General features: G+C 38.9%; 1 protein-coding gene across 1 annotated transcript in view; it reads left to right on the top strand.

Annotated features, from left to right (window-relative positions):
• ROCK2 (Rho associated coiled-coil containing protein kinase 2) overlaps positions 1-19362 on the top strand; it is a gene marked incomplete at its 5' end in the record, with an annotated part of 95684 nt that overhangs the window by 46213 nt on the left and 30109 nt on the right. The window contains 4 exon segments of the mRNA XM_084262056.1: positions 1353-1453; positions 9045-9182; positions 11678-11938; positions 17974-18118. Coding sequence (XP_084118182.1) covers positions 1353-1453; positions 9045-9182; positions 11678-11938; positions 17974-18118 — 645 coding nt within the window.

Here is a 19362-nt window from a genome sequence, read left to right as displayed (position 1 = left end):
TTTCTCCTGAAGTCCAAAGTCTGCTGTTTTCCTTGTTCTCTCAGAGTCTTAAATACCACCATTTCTCAGTTCCTTCAGCCAAGACTGCTACAGAGTTTGTCATCCCTGGCCAGTTCTTTCTTGTTTGTGAGTAACAGAACAGAGTGCCTCCCTAATTTGCCTTATTGCTTTCTTGCATCAAAATAATGTTCTTGGTGGTCAGGCTTCTGGATTTCTTGTAGCCTGCCAGGTCGTTCTTCATGAATACATAGGAATGGTTAAACTATTTACTAGATGCTTGTTACCATTAACTCCCCACTGACACGTCATCTTTAATGTCATACTGAATTAACTGTACCTCTGATCCCTTTTTCCCGTATTCAGCTCTGAGTTCTCTTTTAATGCTTTTCTTGGGATCACATTCCAAGGGCCTTCGACCCTAAACACGGATGTCGCAATACATACCTCTACTCTGAATATAAGCATCCACAGCTTTTCATACAATTTCATGCTCTTCCCTGGTAGAGGTCCTGCTCCAGCCAACCTGTTTTGCTTTGTTTCGTTCTTCCTCTAAGCATGCTTGGGGGCACAGGCAGAGCTTGTCACACTTAAGAAAGATAACCTCCAGTACTGTGGATTCCATTCATTGCTCCTGTTATCTTTTGTCCTTGTAATAAGAAAAGATTTAAAAAAATGCATTTAGCTAGGAATGCATTCACTAGCATGCTGCATTTACACAATTCAGCATCTAGGACCTGGATGTTTTTAGAATTTGTCAGAGGTCAGAATTTCACGGGGTTTCTCTTATAGGTTCCCATAGCTGCCAATAAAAAGAAATACTGAAGGAGCTTATCTGCAGTATGTTGCACCAGAGGATACCAGAACAGAGCACTGTAGACCTAATTTCAAAAAGTGTAGAACTACACATGCAGCGAACACTACAAAGCATTTTGAGATGTTATATAAACATAAGTAAACTTGAATGAGTACTGCATATGGAATGAATGAGTGAATCTGAAGTTATGTCCCTCCCTACGTGATCTGAAGTTGTACATGAAGGTTGTTGTGTTTGACCACGTGTGTAGGAGCAGGTTGCATTTCTGGCTTTTTTTGTTATTGGGGTCTTCCTGTAAGCTTGTGGAAGATTATGGAGGTTTGAAGGTGTTTCAGTTGTTATGGCTAAAGGTAGATGGATTCCAAACAGTAACAAAATGGGCTATTAATAGGGACTGCAGATTTCAAGAATTACCACAAAGGCTCTAAATATTTAACTCAAAATAGCTTATTTTGACTGTAAATGAAGAATGTTGGAAAAAAATCCTCGTATTTGGTGAATAAATGCATTATCACAACTTGTATCTGATGTGTTTTAGATGAGAAGATTGTGGAAAAAATCCGAGCTTTACAGATGAAGGCTGAAGATTATGATGTTGTTAAGGTGATTGGAAGAGGAGCTTTTGGAGAAGTGCAGCTGGTAAGAAAGTAATGATTTAATGCTTAGACAGATTTATGGATCACGTCAAAACCTTCCCCAGTCTTGCATGCTTTATATCTAAAAAAGTGTTCTTATAAAGAAGAGGTGTTATTCTCATTGTATTCTGAGGTCACTTCTGTACATAGTGAACAGCACACCCAAATTGGAAACCTGATGAGTTGGAAGGGAATAACTTGGGAAATGTATCCTATCCTTTGAGTAAAATGGAAAAGGGAACATAGCAAACTTTTTTTTTGGCTCCAAGCATCACTGTATAATATCTGAAACCTTCCTGTGAAGGAGCAAGCTAATAGTGAAAAAACCCCTATCAAAATACAAGAAAGTAACTTAGTATATCATGCAGAGCCTGTTTTTTGTTTAATTTTGATTTTTCCTGGATTTCCAAGTCATCCTGTGTGATAGATAGCACAAAGCATGTGACAGATCAATACATCAGTTTTAAAATAGGCTGGGGATGTATGCACCAGATAGAACTGACAGTACGAACACCAGGGCAAGTTATCATGAGCTAACAGATAACTGCATGTCAGCTGATCAACAACAACTTTCTGTGTAAGCATTTTTAGAGGAAGAGAGATGTGAAAGCAAGTCAGTGGAAAGGGGAACAACTAACTTGCAGCAACTGAAGCTTCCTATCTTGTTACCACAAGGTACCACAAATGGCCTTTTTGCTTGTGCCTTTTGACATGGAACTGACATTTTGCCTTTCTCTACTAATTTTGCTGGGAAGATAATATGGTCTTGTAACGTACAGCCCTTTTGGAAAATACAAAGGTGTTTCGGAGTTTTGTTGAGGAATGTGGCAAGATCTTAGCTCAAAGTGCTGATAGGAGGTACACAGCATATAATAGCAATAAATTCATTATCTACGTATAAAATTATATGTACTAGGGAATCTGCGATGGCAGAGGGGTTTGACCTGATGCTCTTGAGGTCACTTCCAACCTCTGCAATTCTGTGATTCTGTGATTTGTATTTTCCAATTTAGTATTGGTGAAATTAGTTGGAACTGGGGTAAAAAAACCCTGCAATTAGCATAAACACTGTTTACGTGACTCAAAGGTAATTTTAATGTGGCAGTAAACAACATTTAATCAGCAATTTGATTCTTTTATTTCATTTTGTAAGACAACTTCATCCAAGTATGGCAACATGAGAATGTAGCTCCCCCTTCCCTGTTTGTTTCTGGTTCATTTGCACTTTGTTATTATCCAGAAGAATTTATTGAGTACTGAGAGTGATATTTTAAAGACTTTAAGGAATTGATATGTGTCTTGCATATACTTTTGTATCCTTGTTGGCAAGAGATTAAAAAACCCCAAAAACCTTTAGCAGAACGGTGCTTATTTGAGAAGGAGCTGCTGCAGTGGAGTTTTTTAAGAAAGCAGTTTGCTCTCTGTCTTTTCACTGACAGTCATGTCAAGTGACGTGGTTTGAAGTCTTTAGAGACACGTTTATCATTATACATACCCACTTACAGTGGCTAATAGAGATTTTCCTTACTAACGCACTTGCAGTGGAAGTCAGTGAAGAATCCGATTGTAAGAGGCAGAATTCCTCCTCCATTTGGTGGGGTGGGGTAGGGGAGTCAGAAGCACTTGAAAAGGGGAAGATCCCAATAACAGAAGTTATGTATGGTTTTGGGATGTCATGGTGTATTTGCTGGAATCACCCAAGAGAATTGTATAATTATTGTGCTTCAAAAAATCACAGTACATTGTTTTCATATATATACATTTCCATGAACTTAAGGGGGTTTCTAAATAATTTTAATTTTCTTTTTGACATTTTTATTTTAAATTTTACGTTTTTAATTTGTTCTTGGAATGGAAACTTTCTTAACTCGCTGTGTCATACAGAATTTAAATTCTAAAGCAGAGATGATTTTTTGCAGCGTACAGGCTGTGGTTAGGTAGTTTGAGGGACCCATCGACAAACTTCTCATTTGTCCCATCAGTATAACATAGTGGTAAAATGCATAGTAATGTGGTCATATAACAATGTTTTGTTATGTTGTTTCCTCGTTGTTTTGTGGCTGGGATTTTGGTTGGTACAGGGGGGTTTATTTTTTAAGTAAGCCCTTCAAGCCCCAAAATAAGAAAAGCTAACAATGTTTAGTACTGGAAAAGAAATTGTGTGTGTCCATATAGAGCTCTTTGGTACTCCATCCCAATCTGAAAGACTACTTTTTCTGGAATGTAACATTATAAGGAGAACCATAATGTTACGTAGTCTTACAGCTAAATCCAGTGGGTTAATAAAAACAGCTGTAGATCTGAACTAATATTAGCTGGTGATGAGAGCATACATACCTAGATTTTTTGCCTCACAAGGTATGATACGAGTTTAAACTATTGAGCTAAGCTGTATCTATTTCTACTCCATTCAGAATGTTAACACCACAGTTGCAGATGATGGATTTGCAGTAATCAAAATATTTTGCAATACATCCTGTGATCAAAATAGAAATTTGCTTCAGTGGGGCTAAATGCAGAAAGAACTGTAAATAAAACATGATTGAGTACATGAGTTCATAAATGTCGTGTTATCAGTGTATGCCATTATGCATAAATATTTGTAGCACAAATATTTGTTAAATGTTTGTAATATTTAAATATAACAAGCCAAAAAATGAGTATGTTAACACATAATGTAAAATAGTCAGCTATGGCCTCCATTTAACTTTTCCCCCCAGGCTTTCTGTTCCAGTATAACATTTTCTTGTGAAAGAAGTGGTGTGGAGACATCAACTTTCCAAATTACAGCACGAAAGTAAAACACATTCTCTACTGTTGTATCTTACAGCAGATTTTTATTTAAAAAAAAAAAAAAAAAGAAAAGGTTTGCTTTTCCTCCCCTCCTTCCCCCAAAAACTTAAAAACAATCAGAGAGATCAGATGACTCTGGACTGACCATCTGACTTCAGTGGAAAAACAATTTCCTATAACTCCAGAAGTATTAAACTGTACTCTTGAGCTCTGGCCTCTGGCTTTGCTGGGTCTGTAGAGATGGGGAAAGCTAAGAAAATAATTGCCAGCTGCCAGATTGCTGCTTCTCTTCTGCAGTGCCCTGAATAAAAGTGACTGGTTTTTAGGGCAGACAGAAAAATTGAATTATGGTGCTTAATATGTTACTTGTGGTTTATGCAGGAACATTAATTTATGAAAGCACATCCTGAGTGCCTCTTGTTTGTTTTCACTTGAGGAAAAATCCTCTTGATTTGAAATTGAAACACATCCTTGGTTCGTTCTCCCAGGTCTAATCACAAAGTACTTCAGTGTTGCAGTGACACAGCAGATTAACCTGATCGCATACTGGAATAGAAAACAAAAGTAGGGCCAACTCTTTCTTGTGTTTAGTAGTAAAGGATGATCTGGGTGACAGTCTTTACTATGAGATTTCTTAGTCTTGAAAACGAGTGGTTGTCATGGCTTGTGTAAATAGGTGGTGGTTTAGGGGTTTTTTTCCTATTAAGTGCTTTGTTTCTTAGGTTTAGTTCCCCAGCCACTCCATTCTGCAGTAATGCAAGTAAAGCAGTTGTGGTCTAGGACATGAAAATTTGTCAGGACATGGACTTTGATACCTTATGTATAGTAATTGCTTACAGCCTTTTCAGTATTTTAGGGTATTTTGATTATTTCAAACCTTTGAGTTCATTTCACAACTTTATGCTGGGATCTTCATTTGCTCTTAGGATAAGAGATTGATATTATGTATTTGATACTTTCAAATAGGTTATTTTCCTTGCCTACAGATTGCCTTCTGAGGTGAATATTGTAAAATTATGATTGGGTTTTGTGTGCACTTGTTCTCTGATCGTCTTAGCCTGATAAAGCAGAGTAGAGGTAAATTCTTATTTCTTCATGCATTTTCATAAGTTAAACGAGGCCATGTTACTCAGTGCTGATGGCATGAAGGGATTTTCCTACCTATTTTGAGAGTCACTCTGGTGAGCTGCAGTTTAAATTTGGCAGTTCATTTAAACAGAAGAAATTGAAACATCGTGACAGTATAATATGTGAATAATCTGCTATATGAGCCGATATACGTACACACAAACATAGCTCTGGGCAAAGAGCACAGGACTAGCAGCTGAACAGGCTGTCAACTGGGGCTTGGTCATGATTGGAGTGCATTCTGTCAGGGTTAGGCTTGCTCACCTGTGAGCACGCCAAGCTGCACACAGCCTTTGGGTGTGCCAGTTTGCTAGTTGTTGCTTTGGTTCCTGGATTTTTGCACAGAGAATGAACCTAGTTTGAATTTTTCTGCAGAAATAATTTAGCCAACTGGTAGCCTATTGGCATTACCTTGGAGAGGTTCACAGCCTGTGACTTCTGGTCCCTCTACTTCTATTTGCTTTCCTTCTCCTAAACATGAGCTTGCTTCAAACTGTGCTTACTTTTCAAGACTCTTCCCCCCCCCCCCCCCCAAGTAGTAGGAGACAATTACTGAAATAAATGAAGGCAGCAGTACTAGCTACACACAAGCAAGGGTACACAGTAATTTTAGGAATTGTAAACTACTACGTATATTGCAGAGCTGTATGTGAACATCTTCAGTTAAACTATCTTTTTGAGGTTGCTGGTCTTTGTATTGCTTCTGGTTTTGAGCCAGATTACAAAAGCTTTACTTTATGGAGTATAGTTTGTGGTGTACCACCAAGCCTTACGATTAGTAAATGGGAATGAGGTAGGTTTCAAAACCCTTTCTTAGGAATCCTTCACTACCTGGTTAATTATTAAAGTTTTAAAATATACATGCTTAAGGTGTTGTTAATGCATGTAGATAACGTGCTTCTGTTTTGGTGTTTGGTGGACATTTTTCAATCACCTATACAGGTTTGTTGGCTATGAAAGATGCAAACTCTGAAACATTTTTACCTTTATCTTGAGAGCAAAAAAGCTTCCATTTCAAGAGCAGTAAACTCATAAATAATCCTGGGTTTGTTCATATTCTCACTCTTTCCAACACCCTCTCCACCCCCAAAACCTAATGCTTCTATTTTGACAGATCATTCCCATTGGCGTCAGCAACATTAATGTTCACAGCTCCTCAGGAGCAGCAGACTGATGCTCCCAGATACATAGAGCAAAGAGGTGCCTCTGTGAAGCTTTGCACTGCAGACATAATGGATTTGAAACATTTAATGCTGTTCAGGAAAACAGCCTAGTAACCATTCTTTCAAGTAGCGTAATTAAACTTAGACATTGTGTAAAACTAAGAGGTTAAGGACTATGGTCATATTTTACTAAATATGAGGGATTTAAATGCATCAGAAAGTCATAGCCATTTGGTTCTAATTTCACAATTCATTCCACTGAATTTTTAATTTTCACGCGAAGAAAATATGCAAAAGCCTCAGATCCAGGTTTTTTTTCCTGCTGCCTCCCAACATTTTATAGCTGAATGTCTCAGATTGATTTCTGCAAGGAACACTCAAGAATGTTAAAAAAATGGTCCTTCACTAGTTGTTTCATAAAGCATCATAAATCTAATCTTGTTTCATTAACAGGGCACTGACTTTACAGTCTGTGCTTAAAGAATTTTGATTCACATCCATAATCAGATGAAGTTTTTCAAAATACGTTCAGATTTTGTCATAAATCTTTTAATTTCAGTTTTCCAACAAGATTTATGTTATCAATTTTACACCATTTCAAGATAATTTAATAACTACTTAAGAAATAGGAACAATCTTTTTTGTGAAAAATAAAAATTAGAAGAGGCTGAAGCGGACTGCTTGCAGAATTTCTAACATGAGTGAAAGCAATGGATAGGTAGTGTTCACACTAAGAAAGTATGCACAAAATTTTTTTCCTTACACGATGGAACTTTTGAAGGGGGAATAAACAAAGTAATAGAGTAAGTAGAGTAGAATATCCTGAGTTGGAAGGGATCCATAAGGATCATCGAGTCCAACTCCTGGCTCCACACAGGCCCAGCCAAGTCAGAGCGTGGGACTGAGGGCATCGTCCAGACGCTTCTTGAACAGAGTCGAGCTCAGTACTGTGACCTCTTCCCTGGGGAGCCTGTTCCAGTGCCCAACCACCCTCTCTGTAAAGAACCTCTTCCTAATACCCAACCTAACCCTCCTCTGTCACAGCTTTATACCATTGCCTCAGGTTCTATCCCTGGTCACCAAAGAGGGGAGATCAACGTCTGCCCCTTCACTCCCCCTTGTCAGAGGGGAGACTGTGATGAGGTCTCCCCTCAGCCACGTTTTTTCCAGGCTGAACACAGCAAGGGACTTCATCCCTTCCTTGTAAGCCTTACCCTCCAGACCCTTCACCATCCTCATTGCCCTCCTCTGGACGCTCTCCAGTAGTTTTATGTCCCTCTTGTACTGTGGTGCCCAAAACTGCACCCAGTACGCGAGGTGAGGCTGCAGCAGCACAGTGTAGAGCTGGACAGTCCCCTCCCCTGGACCGGCTGGCCATGCTGTGTTTGATGCATGCCAGGATATGGTTGGCCCTTCTGGCTGCCTGGGCACACTGGTGGCTCATGTTCAACTTCTGTCGATCAAGACCCCTAAATCCCTCTCAGCATGGCTGCCCTCCAGTGCCTGATCCCCCAGTCTGTGGGCGTAGCCAGCGTTGCCCCTTCCCAGGTGCAGAATCCGGCACTTGCCCTTGTTAAACTTCATGATGTTGGTGATTGCCCAGCTCTCTAATCTGTCCGAGTCTCACTCTAAGGCTTCTCCACCCTCAACAGAATCAACAGCTCCTCCCAATTTGGTGTAATCTGCAGACTTGCTTCAGACACTCTCTAGTCCTGTGTCCAAGTCGTTTACAGAAATGTGAAAAAAACTGGATCTAAACCGGAGCCCTGGGGAACCCCACTAGTGACTGGCTGCCAGCCAGATGTAACCTCATTTACTGTCACCCTCTGGGCCTGACCTGTCAGCCAATTGCCCTTATAATGGGTTAGGGCTTTGTCTAGTTTTTTTTCTGTAAACAGAATTATTTAACCTTTTGGGGTTTTTTAGTGTTCCATGTGATTTGAAGTAGGCGTGTTCACTCAGAAAATGGTCTGAGCAGCACTCCAGTTCCTTAGAGAAAGACAGTACTTCTCTTGAAAGTTTTGGGCTGGGTTTTTTTGTTGTCTTGTTTTTTAGCAATTACGATATGAGTAAGAAGGCTACTAGAGTCAGCTTTCATTTTTATGCTCATAGCCATAGTGAGGAAGAACATATGTTTGTACCAGTGCATCCTCAATAAAACAGCTACCTCCAGAGAACTCTGGCAGCCCTAAGGCACATCCTTCTTGTGGCCCTGCAGCTCCTCCTCTGAGGTTGCAGCGGCAGCTGCAGCAGTTGGCCAGGGTCTGGCATATCTTCCTTCCTTTGGCATCCTTTATTGTTCCACCCATGCTGTGCTTTTTTGGAGCAGCTGTTAGGTTTTTCTTTCCAGGTTTGGAAGTTCTCAAATGCTTACTGTGTAGAAAATTGTGTGTATGAAAATCCAGAGGCATCACATCCCAGAAAGCTATTTGAGAAACATGCTGTGCTCGTGTTAAGTTTTTTTTACGAGGCATTTAAACCAAGTTGTTTCTCTTCTTTCTCTACCAACAGGTTCGCCATAAAATGACACAGAAGGTTTATGCGATGAAGCTACTTAGTAAATTTGAAATGATCAAGAGATCAGATTCAGCCTTTTTCTGGGAGGAAAGGGATATCATGGCCTTCGCCAACAGTCCGTGGGTGGTTCAGGTAAGGAAGTTAAGTAAGAGTAAAATAATAATTAAAAAGCCATAAATCTTTCCAGTCTCGAGCTGGTTTTGAATTTGCATCTAAACTCAAATAATGGTTTAGGAACAGATTTTAATTTTTAAGGGTACATATTTGCAGCTACTTCACGGAGCTTGGTGTATTTGGCTGTGTTAGAAAGTAATTCATTTGCATTTGAGTTACTACAAATGCATCATAAAATGGAATTAAAGAGATTTTTTTAAATACCCACATCATTATTTGGAATAACAGGGATGTTACCTTTCCAACTAAGAACTAACTGTGCTCGTGATACTGTGAGTTCACAGCAGGCAATTCGTATTGAGTGCTTGAAGTAGTTATTGTCTTTTCAGCTCAGGTTTATTAGATGGATGAGGGCGCACTCCTTGTCTTGCACAAGACAGGAGATTGTAGCAGGGGTTTGCTTGAAACTCTCTTCTGTTTGGTGGTCAGTTCCCACATCTCATCTCAGAGTGCCAACTAATGGAGGTGACTTCTTCAGCTGGTCTTGAACAGCATTGCTTGCAGCTGCCTCAGGACTTGTATCATCATTGTGTCTGTAGTATGAATTATGTCTTTGGGAAGAATTAGTGCTGAATATTGCAATTTGTTGTAACTGGTAAATTACACCAATTAATAAGAAGTGAAAGCATATGCTTAGTACTTCATTGTGTTAAATAATTAACACATTTAAATGCTTTCACACATATTGCCATGCTTCTTGCTATTTAATAAGTAAAGATTGGCCTTAAGCTTTCTGTATACACTTCATAACACTTTACTCATGTATGCAAGAAATGTCTTACGAGGTATTTTTTATTTAGATGTTTATGTTTTCTGAGCATATTCTGGGTTCTTGCCTTTATTCAGCAGAAATATATAACCAGCTAGATGAATTTTTATTTAGTTCTTTGGCTTTGCTCTAATGACAGCAGTTGTCTGGAATGACTTTTTTCACAGCTAGTTAAAAGTAACGACAAACATATGGCACTCAATTTTCAAAGGAAGGTGTAGCAAGCATGATCTAAACATGTGTGTACTTGTAAATAGCAAGTGAACGAAAGTGTAGTTACAATTGTGCCTTCTAAGTGTATTAGCGTGATACATTCAGGCAGTCCAGCGGGATAGGACACTAGCTGGTTTTGAGAAAATACAGGTCCTGTTCTGAGCTAGAAACTGGGACAGATCTCCCTGCTTCTCTGTGCTTTCTTTATGTGAACAACAAGCGAAACCAGAGCCCTAGATAATTTTGATTATTTTTCGTAATGAAATCCCTTGAGGGCAATATGAAAGTGCGGTGCAAAGGCAGAGTGTTGTTATTTATTACTGTTACATGGATATCTTTACATGGGAGAATGCAGAGACTGTTTTAGATTCTAATTTAGATTTTAATGACCAGATGCGTTATCATATTATATATTGTATGTACTGTCCATGTGTGAAAACAAATACAATGTAATAAGTGTGTATTAAACCACATACAGATCTTCTGTCGCTAATTTTAATCTAGAGCTCCAATCTCCTTATTAACGTTTCTGCTTCTCATGGTTCTTCATCCTCCACAAACTCCCTGTTTCTCATTTCCTTCTTTCTACACATCCTCTTTTTCAATTCCTCTTGAATTCTGTATGGGTAAATTGAAGGTGTGAATGATTTTAGATTTTAATGTGAAGGAGCATCATTCCCTGAGAAATAAGGTGAGAGATTTTCAGAGCTTTTTCACACCAGTCATTGAACATTTGATAGTAGTTTTTTTTGCTGGTTAAGGCCATCTTTAGACCTAGTGATCACTGGGTGAAATCTCTAAAACTTCATTACTCTAGGTCTGAAATACATTTTTCAAGAGATTAAATTTACTCACCCTATCATGACAGTGGGAAATTTACTATTATTTTATTGTTAAGGACAATTTCTTTGTATTGTGTTACAGTTGTCTTTGGGAACTTTTTTTTTTTCTTATTTCTGTAATATTAAATGATTTAGGACAAAAGCAGTTTTTCTAAATACATACAGAGATTAGGGGATGTATAGCATACAAAATTTAGAACTAGTCTGAGACATTGTTCAGTGTTGAGCTATTTTCAAATCAATACATGATGCTCCCGTTCTCTGGTTTGATATTTTGCATTTGGATCAGTGATACTTTTTAATGGCAAGAAATGTGGAGATAGATGTGAGTCTGTATATATGTGTGTGTGTGTGTGTATAGAGAGCTCACACTGCTAAATTAGGAAATATTTGTCATTTTTTAAAAAAAATGAAACATGGTGTTTTGATGTTCAATAAATTTTGGGTACTGTGATAATTAATAGAAAATGTATATTATCTGAATATAAAAAATAAAGTTACTTTACATCAGTCTTGAAAATCTGTGCTCAGGTTTGCTGAAACTTCAAGATGAAGTGCTTGCTTCTTTTTCCTAGCAGTCTCTGAAAAGTAATTGCTCTTTTTCTTTTCCTTTTTTTTTAATGTTGCAGCTCTTTTGTGCCTTTCAAGATGACAAATACTTGTACATGGTAATGGAATACATGCCAGGTGGAGATCTCGTAAACCTTATGAGCAATTATGATGTGCCTGAGAAATGGGCCAAGTTCTATACAGCTGAAGTTGTTCTTGCTCTTGATGCAATTCACTCCATGGGCTTGATACACCGAGATGTGAAGCCTGACAATATGCTTTTAGATAAACATGGGCATCTGAAGCTGGCAGATTTTGGCACTTGCATGAAAATGGATGAAGTAAGTATGCAACTGAATAATTTCTCATCTGTAACGTTAATTCTGAGGTTGTTTTCTTACGAATTATAATACTCAAAGAAATATTCATCAGATGGTCCGTTTGGTTGAAAAGGTGTTCCTTGTCTCCTAGCTTTAAATACAAGGATACTGTAAATAATGTAACCTTGTCTGTAATAAACTGTTCAGGCACATGGAAAATGGAAGTAAACTTACTTTTTGCTATTTTTGAAAGCATGTGTGTTTATTAATTTCTGACTTTCAGATTTTTTGCCAAATGTCTGAAAAACTTATGAGACAACTAGTTTCAGCATCAGTAACCTTGGAATAGTTCGTAAACTGACAATTTTCTGTAAATTAAATTATTTTATGGGCAATATGCAGTTGTTGTCCTGTTGTGTTGTGTTCCCCCCCCCTTTTTTTTTTTTTACTAATTGTTCTCATAGCATCCTCTAGTGGTCATTAAAATGAGGTCACAACAAGGTGGCAGTGGTGTGTGGTACCTTGATTAACATTTGTTAGCTATTTGTCAAGACGTCATATATTTTAATTGTTCACCATTTTCCATGTACAGCCAGAGATACAGTTTTCTAATGACATTGTGTGGGAATGTTTTATTTTTAAGAGGATATAATGCCATATTTCATTAAAAGCAACTACAAAATAAAGCCACCTGTTATACTGTGTACTTCTGAAATCTTCACTGACAAGCACTGTTATGCTGTAATTTAAACAATATAGTCTTCCTCTGAAAAATTATAACAGATTCTAACAAAACTCTGTGTGAAAGTGTGTTATCATTTACTGGCCTTCGAAAGGTTTCTGTATTGATGTTGGCAAAGATGGTCCTCTTAAGCTTATTTGCTTTAATGTGTTAGATTTTTTTTTTCCTGTACTGTTTAGGCAGTGCTTGATACAATCTCTGCAATCTACTTAATTTGCATTGGCATCATTAAGTTAATGTCTCTTCAGCTGTATCTAGAAATCCTGTCTCTGGTTAGGGATTTTTTTCTTTCCTGTGACAGTGTATTAACTTCACTGAACAAATGCAGTTGCCTATTAAGGTTCAGTAGTCTATTTAGCTTTGTTGATATTCTAGTTATTATTCTAAAGTCAGATATATTGTTTACCTCCACTTTGATGAGTTACTTATTTATAGGGGTGTTCTAGAGGACAGCGTTTACTTGAATTGAAAAACTCAGTAGTACTTGTTCTCTTAACTTAGCCCATAGAAAAACATATCTTGATTTTTGTGCCAGCAGACTATAGCTCTTAAGGGAATCTCATGTTGATCAGAAGAGACAATAAAAGAGTATAAAAAAATCATAGTATAAATCTACAAAAAAAGGTGATCCCTTATGCTATTTTAGGGATCCCAGAAATGGTGAACTTAAGCCATTTCTCCTTTTTCTCTTTTTTTGTGGTGGTTGTTGTTAAAAGAGTGGAAAACTACAGTGTAGTTCATGATATAAATGTGAGACATGCTCACACCTTTACTGCACAGAGTTACAGTGAGCTCAAGTTTGGACTGGGCATCATCAAAGAACCAGTGATCTAAGTTTCTAACAGATTACATTTTTAGTTCTTCATCTTTCTCAGACTCGGTGGAATGGCAAAAATTTTTTATACAGGAAACTTTAGAAGTTGAGAGGTTCTGGATGGTCTCCAAATCTCATGCTACTTCTCACAAAACACGAACATATCCCAGCTGTGTAAATATAATATTGATGTTGGCAGGATGATTTCTAGAAAATATATGCTTACCCAACACTTATGGGTTTTTTTTTTCTGATTTTGAGTTCTTTTAGCACTTGTGCACATCAGCATCTTCCTTATGCTGTTGAGAGCCCAGGAAAATTCTGCTGCAATTTGGGGAGAGATGTTTTTAACCTTTGCTATAAAATTGAATTCCGTGTCCTCTTAAGCCTTTCAGGGCAGTCCAGACACTTGCAGCAGAATTGGTCCTTACCAGCACGTGCAAAGAATTTCAAAGTGCTTTACTAATCTTTTCTGGCATAAAAGGAATTCTCTTGTTTATATGACTATCTTGTGGTGGTTTGAGGTTTGTGATGTTTTGGGTTTTTTTTTTCTCTCTTTAAAATCTACAACAAGGTGATTATTTCTATAGTTGAATAAAGAATGGATCTGACATCAAACATTTAGTAGGACTTGTAGTTTCCTTCTGGTATTTAAGTATGATAAGGTAGCCCAGGGCAGGCTTCACCAGACTCTCATCTTCAGGTTTTCTGCAAGAAACTAGACAGTAGCATGGTTGGCTTCAGCAGGTATAGAGCCAGGAGCTGCTGGTGCTGCCAGACTCGGTGCATAATGCTGTCTTGTGCTAACTGAGCTTTTAGAAGAGCATGTATAATCATGGAATATCCTGTGTTGGAAGGGACCCATAAGGATCATCGTGTCCAACTCCCAGCTCCACACAGGACATGCAAGTCAGAGCATGGGACTGAGGGCATCATCCGGACGCTTCTTGAGCAGAGTCAGGCTCAGTACTGTGACCACTTCCCTGGGGTGCCTGTTCCAGTGCCCAACCACCCTCTCAGTAAAGAACCTCTTCCTAACACCCAACCTAAACCTTCCATGTCACAGCTTTATACCATTGCCTCAGGTTCTGTCACTGGTCACCAACGGTGCCTGCCCCTTCTCTCTCCCTCATCAGGAAGCCACAGACCACGATGAGGTCTCCCCTCAGCCTCCTTGTCCCCAGGCTGTACAAATCAAGGGATTTCAGCCTCTCATTGTAGGACTTCCCCTACAGACCCTTCACCATCCTTGCTGCCCTCCTCAGGACACTCTGCAATATTTTTATGACCCTCTTGTACTCTGATGCCCAAAACTGCACACAGTGCTTGAGGTGAGGCCACAGCAGCACAGTGTAGAGCGGGACAGTCGCCTCCTTGGACTGGGTGGCAATGCCATGTGTGATGCACCCCAGGATGCAGTTGGCATGTTTATAAGATAATCTGTTGAAAAAAGATGTGACCAAAAGAAAGGGTGTTTGCTATTTGGGATTATTGCCTTGGCTCAGGCAGTTCAGCTGAAAGAAGGAACTTATTTCTCCTTTTAGAACTCAACTTATTTCTTGTTGAAGCTCATCCAAGACTGCTGGATCCTTCTTGCTGCAGTCCATTGTCTGCTGCACACAGCGCTAGCCCAGGTGTGGTGTTACCACCTGGCCTGAGCTATCCTAATGTTTCCACGTGAGTGCTCTCTAGCTGTTGTTTACTGAAAAGAACTTCATGAGGAGTGAAAGGCTCATTCTGAGCCTTGGTCATAGCTAGTCATTCAGCTCTGATGGAGATCCTACTGAGGATGAAAAATGAACTGCTTGTCTGCGGCAGTATAATAATTGTGAACGATGCTTGGAAACACTATAACCTCACTGTGTCTTGTGGACAGCCTTTTTAGAAATTCTGAGTTGTGCATCTTTCACATGGCTGTAGCTGTAGGAGCCTCCCTTGAGATGGAGTGCCAAGATCTACCTCGGTCTTTGAGGTGATGAGAAAGTCTCACGTAAAACACTTTGATTCCCAAAAGTAAGCTTTGAATTAAGTGTGCTACTCAGGCATTGCACAGAAGTAACACTTTGCCCAGAGAATACAGCATCCTTTAGATCTCTTCAGATGCTGAAGTACAGAAGGCAGTACTTAAAAATACAGAGCAATGCCCAAGTAATTGAAAGAACCAAGTGTGTAAATGCGAGGAACAGAAATCTGGGAATATTATATTCAAGTGATAACAGACCCAGGTACATGGCAGAGTCCCTGTTGCTGGAGGTTTTCAAGGTGCAATCAAACAGGGTGATAGATACTTTCATCTAGGCTCTGTTTCCCTCAAAAGGTTGGGGCAGATATCTTTCAAGGTCCCTTCCAACTGGGGCTGTTTTGTAAATCTGTGATGTGAATGCATTTTTAGATTTGCTCCTGAGACAGAAGGTATATAGGGAGTAAGTACAACTGACTCCATATGCTTTAGGTAGATGCAGTCCATTGAAAACTGCTGTTGGCACTCAGGGTCCTTTGAACTGCATAAACACATTCTTGTTCTACTGTTCAATTCTTTGATGTATTGTCTGAAAACTTAAGGCGTTGTTACCTGGAGTTCTCTACATCTGTAATGTCATTGGAAAGAAGCTTTCTTGTTGCTACTACCAGCCATCACACTGGGGTAGGGCTGGCTTCTTACTGGCACAGCCTTTGCTTTGTTTGCTTAGGACTTCATGAGATACTGACATGCATAACACATTAAAAAGTGCTCTTGTTTTAGTGTGTTAATTATAGAATGGGAAGTGGGGTGTTGTTAGGTGCTTAGGTGTCAAGGTGATGAGACTGACTGAAGCTGTGATCTTCGGAGAAATATTTCAGAACTCTTTTGGTGATGTTTTTAAAGAAGCTTCTTATGCAGGAAGGGGTATGGGTGGCTTCAGCCAGTGTTCAGTAAGTGAAGACTTAGATTTTTCCTTGTTGTAATTTTGCATTTGAATAAAGAAGAAATAGCCATCCAGCAGTGTTGGTGGCCTCATAAGATGCTATGGTCCTACTACATCAGCAGAATCACATGAGCTTAAAGCAATTTCTCTAGTACTCATAGCTAAGAGAGGCTTATGCTTCAGAGAAGACATGCAGGTCCGTGAACAGAGTGCTGTCACAGCAGGAGGGTCAAATAGTGATTTCTTCCATGTGCCAGATACACTTGAATGTTCTCAGCTTTAGATGTTTGAAGCCTCTGGGCTTTAGTTTATTTCCCAGTGCTAAAATGTGTTAATCTCTATGCTTTGTCCAAAGAAGGCATTAGGTCATCTGAGAAGAGTTAACTTCCTTTCATTATTCCAGGATGATCAAGCTGTGTATGTGCTATGTGGTTCATAACATGGAAAGCAGAAGTTAACCTGTTCTTCATTCTGGAATTTAGAAAATTTTAAAACTTCTTTTAGGTTGCAGCTTCAGAATGGAGTTGTAGAAAAATTTAGGCATTTTCCAGGAGGATATTTGAACTATTCCTTAGGTGTCTCCATTATTTAGTCATCACTTCTGGTTTTTGCCTGCCAGGTCAAGGCAGGTTCCAGGATTTCAGTTTAGTACATAAATAAAATGTTTTGGCAGGTCATATTGTGTGTAAAAAGAAATGTTGTAATTCAGTGCCTACTTTTTACATGTCAGTACAGTTCCAAAAGCAAAACGTTTGTTTGTCTTCAAATACATATTTTGACTTCAGTTGTTGCTACCAATGCTCTGTGTTAATAGTCACTTCAAGCTGATGGCAAAATGCATGAAAAACTCTGTAAGGTGACTTAAAAGAGACTTGAGGTTGAGAGAATAGAAGATGAGTGTGTTTTGGGTACTTGTCTAATGTCACACAGCATTTCATTTCATTCCATTCATCCATCCATCTCTCTGGAAGGAATGTGGTGAATTTGCTTAAGGAAATAAAGCATGTAAACCTGAACCAGCATGCTGGCAGATCTGGCAGTGCTTCTGTGTCATTTAGCCGCTGCATTTTTAGTCTCTTGGTGTAAAACCAAAGAGAATGAAGAATCATTCCATTAACACAGCTGTATGAATATGTTAGTAAAAGTAAGTTAAAAACCCCCAAAAACCAAAACTAAACTTTGATATTCTTCTAAAATAGTTTTTCCTTTAAAACCCAAGGTGTGAATGTAAAAATTTGCTGATAACTTTTCTGACTTTAACGTGCTGGTTTATTGTCTGTGTTAGCAAAGGCTCTTCTGTCTCTGCTGTGAAGGGCCTACCCATCACTTTTCAAAATCATTCTGAGGTTTGCCCTGGGAGTCTGGTATTGTTTGTTTCAATATGAAGCTACACATGCTAAAAATAATAAAATTGATAGGTTTTGAAAGACGTAATTAAAGAAACCCAAACAATATGAAACAGACAGGGGAGGGCACATTGTCAGGAGCTGTCATTTCAGTCCATGTTGTTTCTGGAGTAAAAGAATTCCAGATATTTTGAGCTATATATTTTATGTTTTTTAATTGAGCTGTCTGAACTCTAACTGTTGCACAGACAGGTATGGTGCGCTGCGACACAGCCGTGGGGACCCCCGACTACATATCGCCCGAAGTTCTGAAATCCCAAGGGGGTGATGGTTATTATGGACGGGAATGTGACTGGTGGTCTGTAGGAGTTTTCCTTTTTGAGATGCTAGTTGGTAAGTAGTGATTTCTTCTGCTAATGATATCATCGTTGAGTGTTTACTCTGCCTTCAGCTGTGCTTTGCTGCAGGGGGGCTGGCTGTACCTCATCTAACAGCTTCTGACTTTTGGCCGATGCTGTTTTATTCCTGTCCCTTTTGCTCTCTGTCGCTCCTATGCTGGGACAGCTGCTTGCGTGCTTGCTCAGTCATTAGCCCCCTGACTAGGTTCAGCTTAAAACTAATTCTTGAGATAGTTTTAACCGGAGTCAGCTACCTCGTCATGTCATGCACGCTTGTGCCACCTCAGGGGCAGTAGCAGTGGCTCCTGTTCAGTCAAAATGACTGTAGAAGTATGGCTTGATTTTTAAATTTTGTTTTTTAATGCTTGGGTTGGGATTTTCCAGTAAAACACACCAGACTGCTATGGCAACTACCATAGAATATAATCTGTTAAGGAGATGAGTCATCTGCGTCTTAAAATACTGTGAGGATCAGTATTATAGTCTGGTAGAAAAATACTGATGATAGAAGGAAGAAATTGAGCATGTAATTATTAAAAGTCCAAATCAGCATGTTCTGGGTATATTGCAGATCTGATGTTTCTGGTATCCTGAGCCGGGAAGGGCATTGGGATATATGAGGCTATTGCAGTCTCTGCGTCTTTCAGAATTAATGTGTTTTGACATAAAAAAATGTGCTTTGAAATTAATAGTTTCTCATAAACAATTTTAGCAATTAATAAAATTTGTTGGTTACTAAAATAAAGAACACAGCTTTCTGAAATGTTTTCTCAGAGCCTTTCCCCCCTCCCTTATATCTGAGAGAGTGAATTCTCCCCTTTTTATCTTTCTAATGAAAACATTTTTATAAAGTGAAAGGGGAGAGGTACAGTTTTTTGCAGGGTCTAGGTTAGATGGAGGAGCCTGTACATGATTAGGACAAAAATTCATCTGCATTTCAGTGCAATGCATCGTGTATTTATTTCGAGGTTTCGGTGTGGGTTGCTAAGCTGAAAGGCTTCATTTGGTGTAGTTATCCCTAAGTTTGGAAAAATTCTCATATTTCATATTTAATTTTCCTCTCAAAGTGTATCGGTTTAATATTTGAAGCTACTCTGTTTTCACTATTTCTGTTTGTTTGTTTTTAATACTCAACATAACTTGTTTTGGTGTTTACTCTAGACTGGAAATGTCTTTCATTAACTTCATGATTTTTCACACACTTTTCCTGATGAGAATGAATTAACAATTCTGTGTCTG

Source organism: Gallinula chloropus (assembly GCF_964237585.1).
Source record: "Gallinula chloropus genome assembly, chromosome: 3".
Classification (NCBI taxonomy): domain Eukaryota; kingdom Metazoa; phylum Chordata; class Aves; order Gruiformes; family Rallidae; genus Gallinula; species Gallinula chloropus.
Note: the sequence above shows the minus strand (reverse complement) of the source record. Positions and strands in the feature narration are given on the sequence as shown.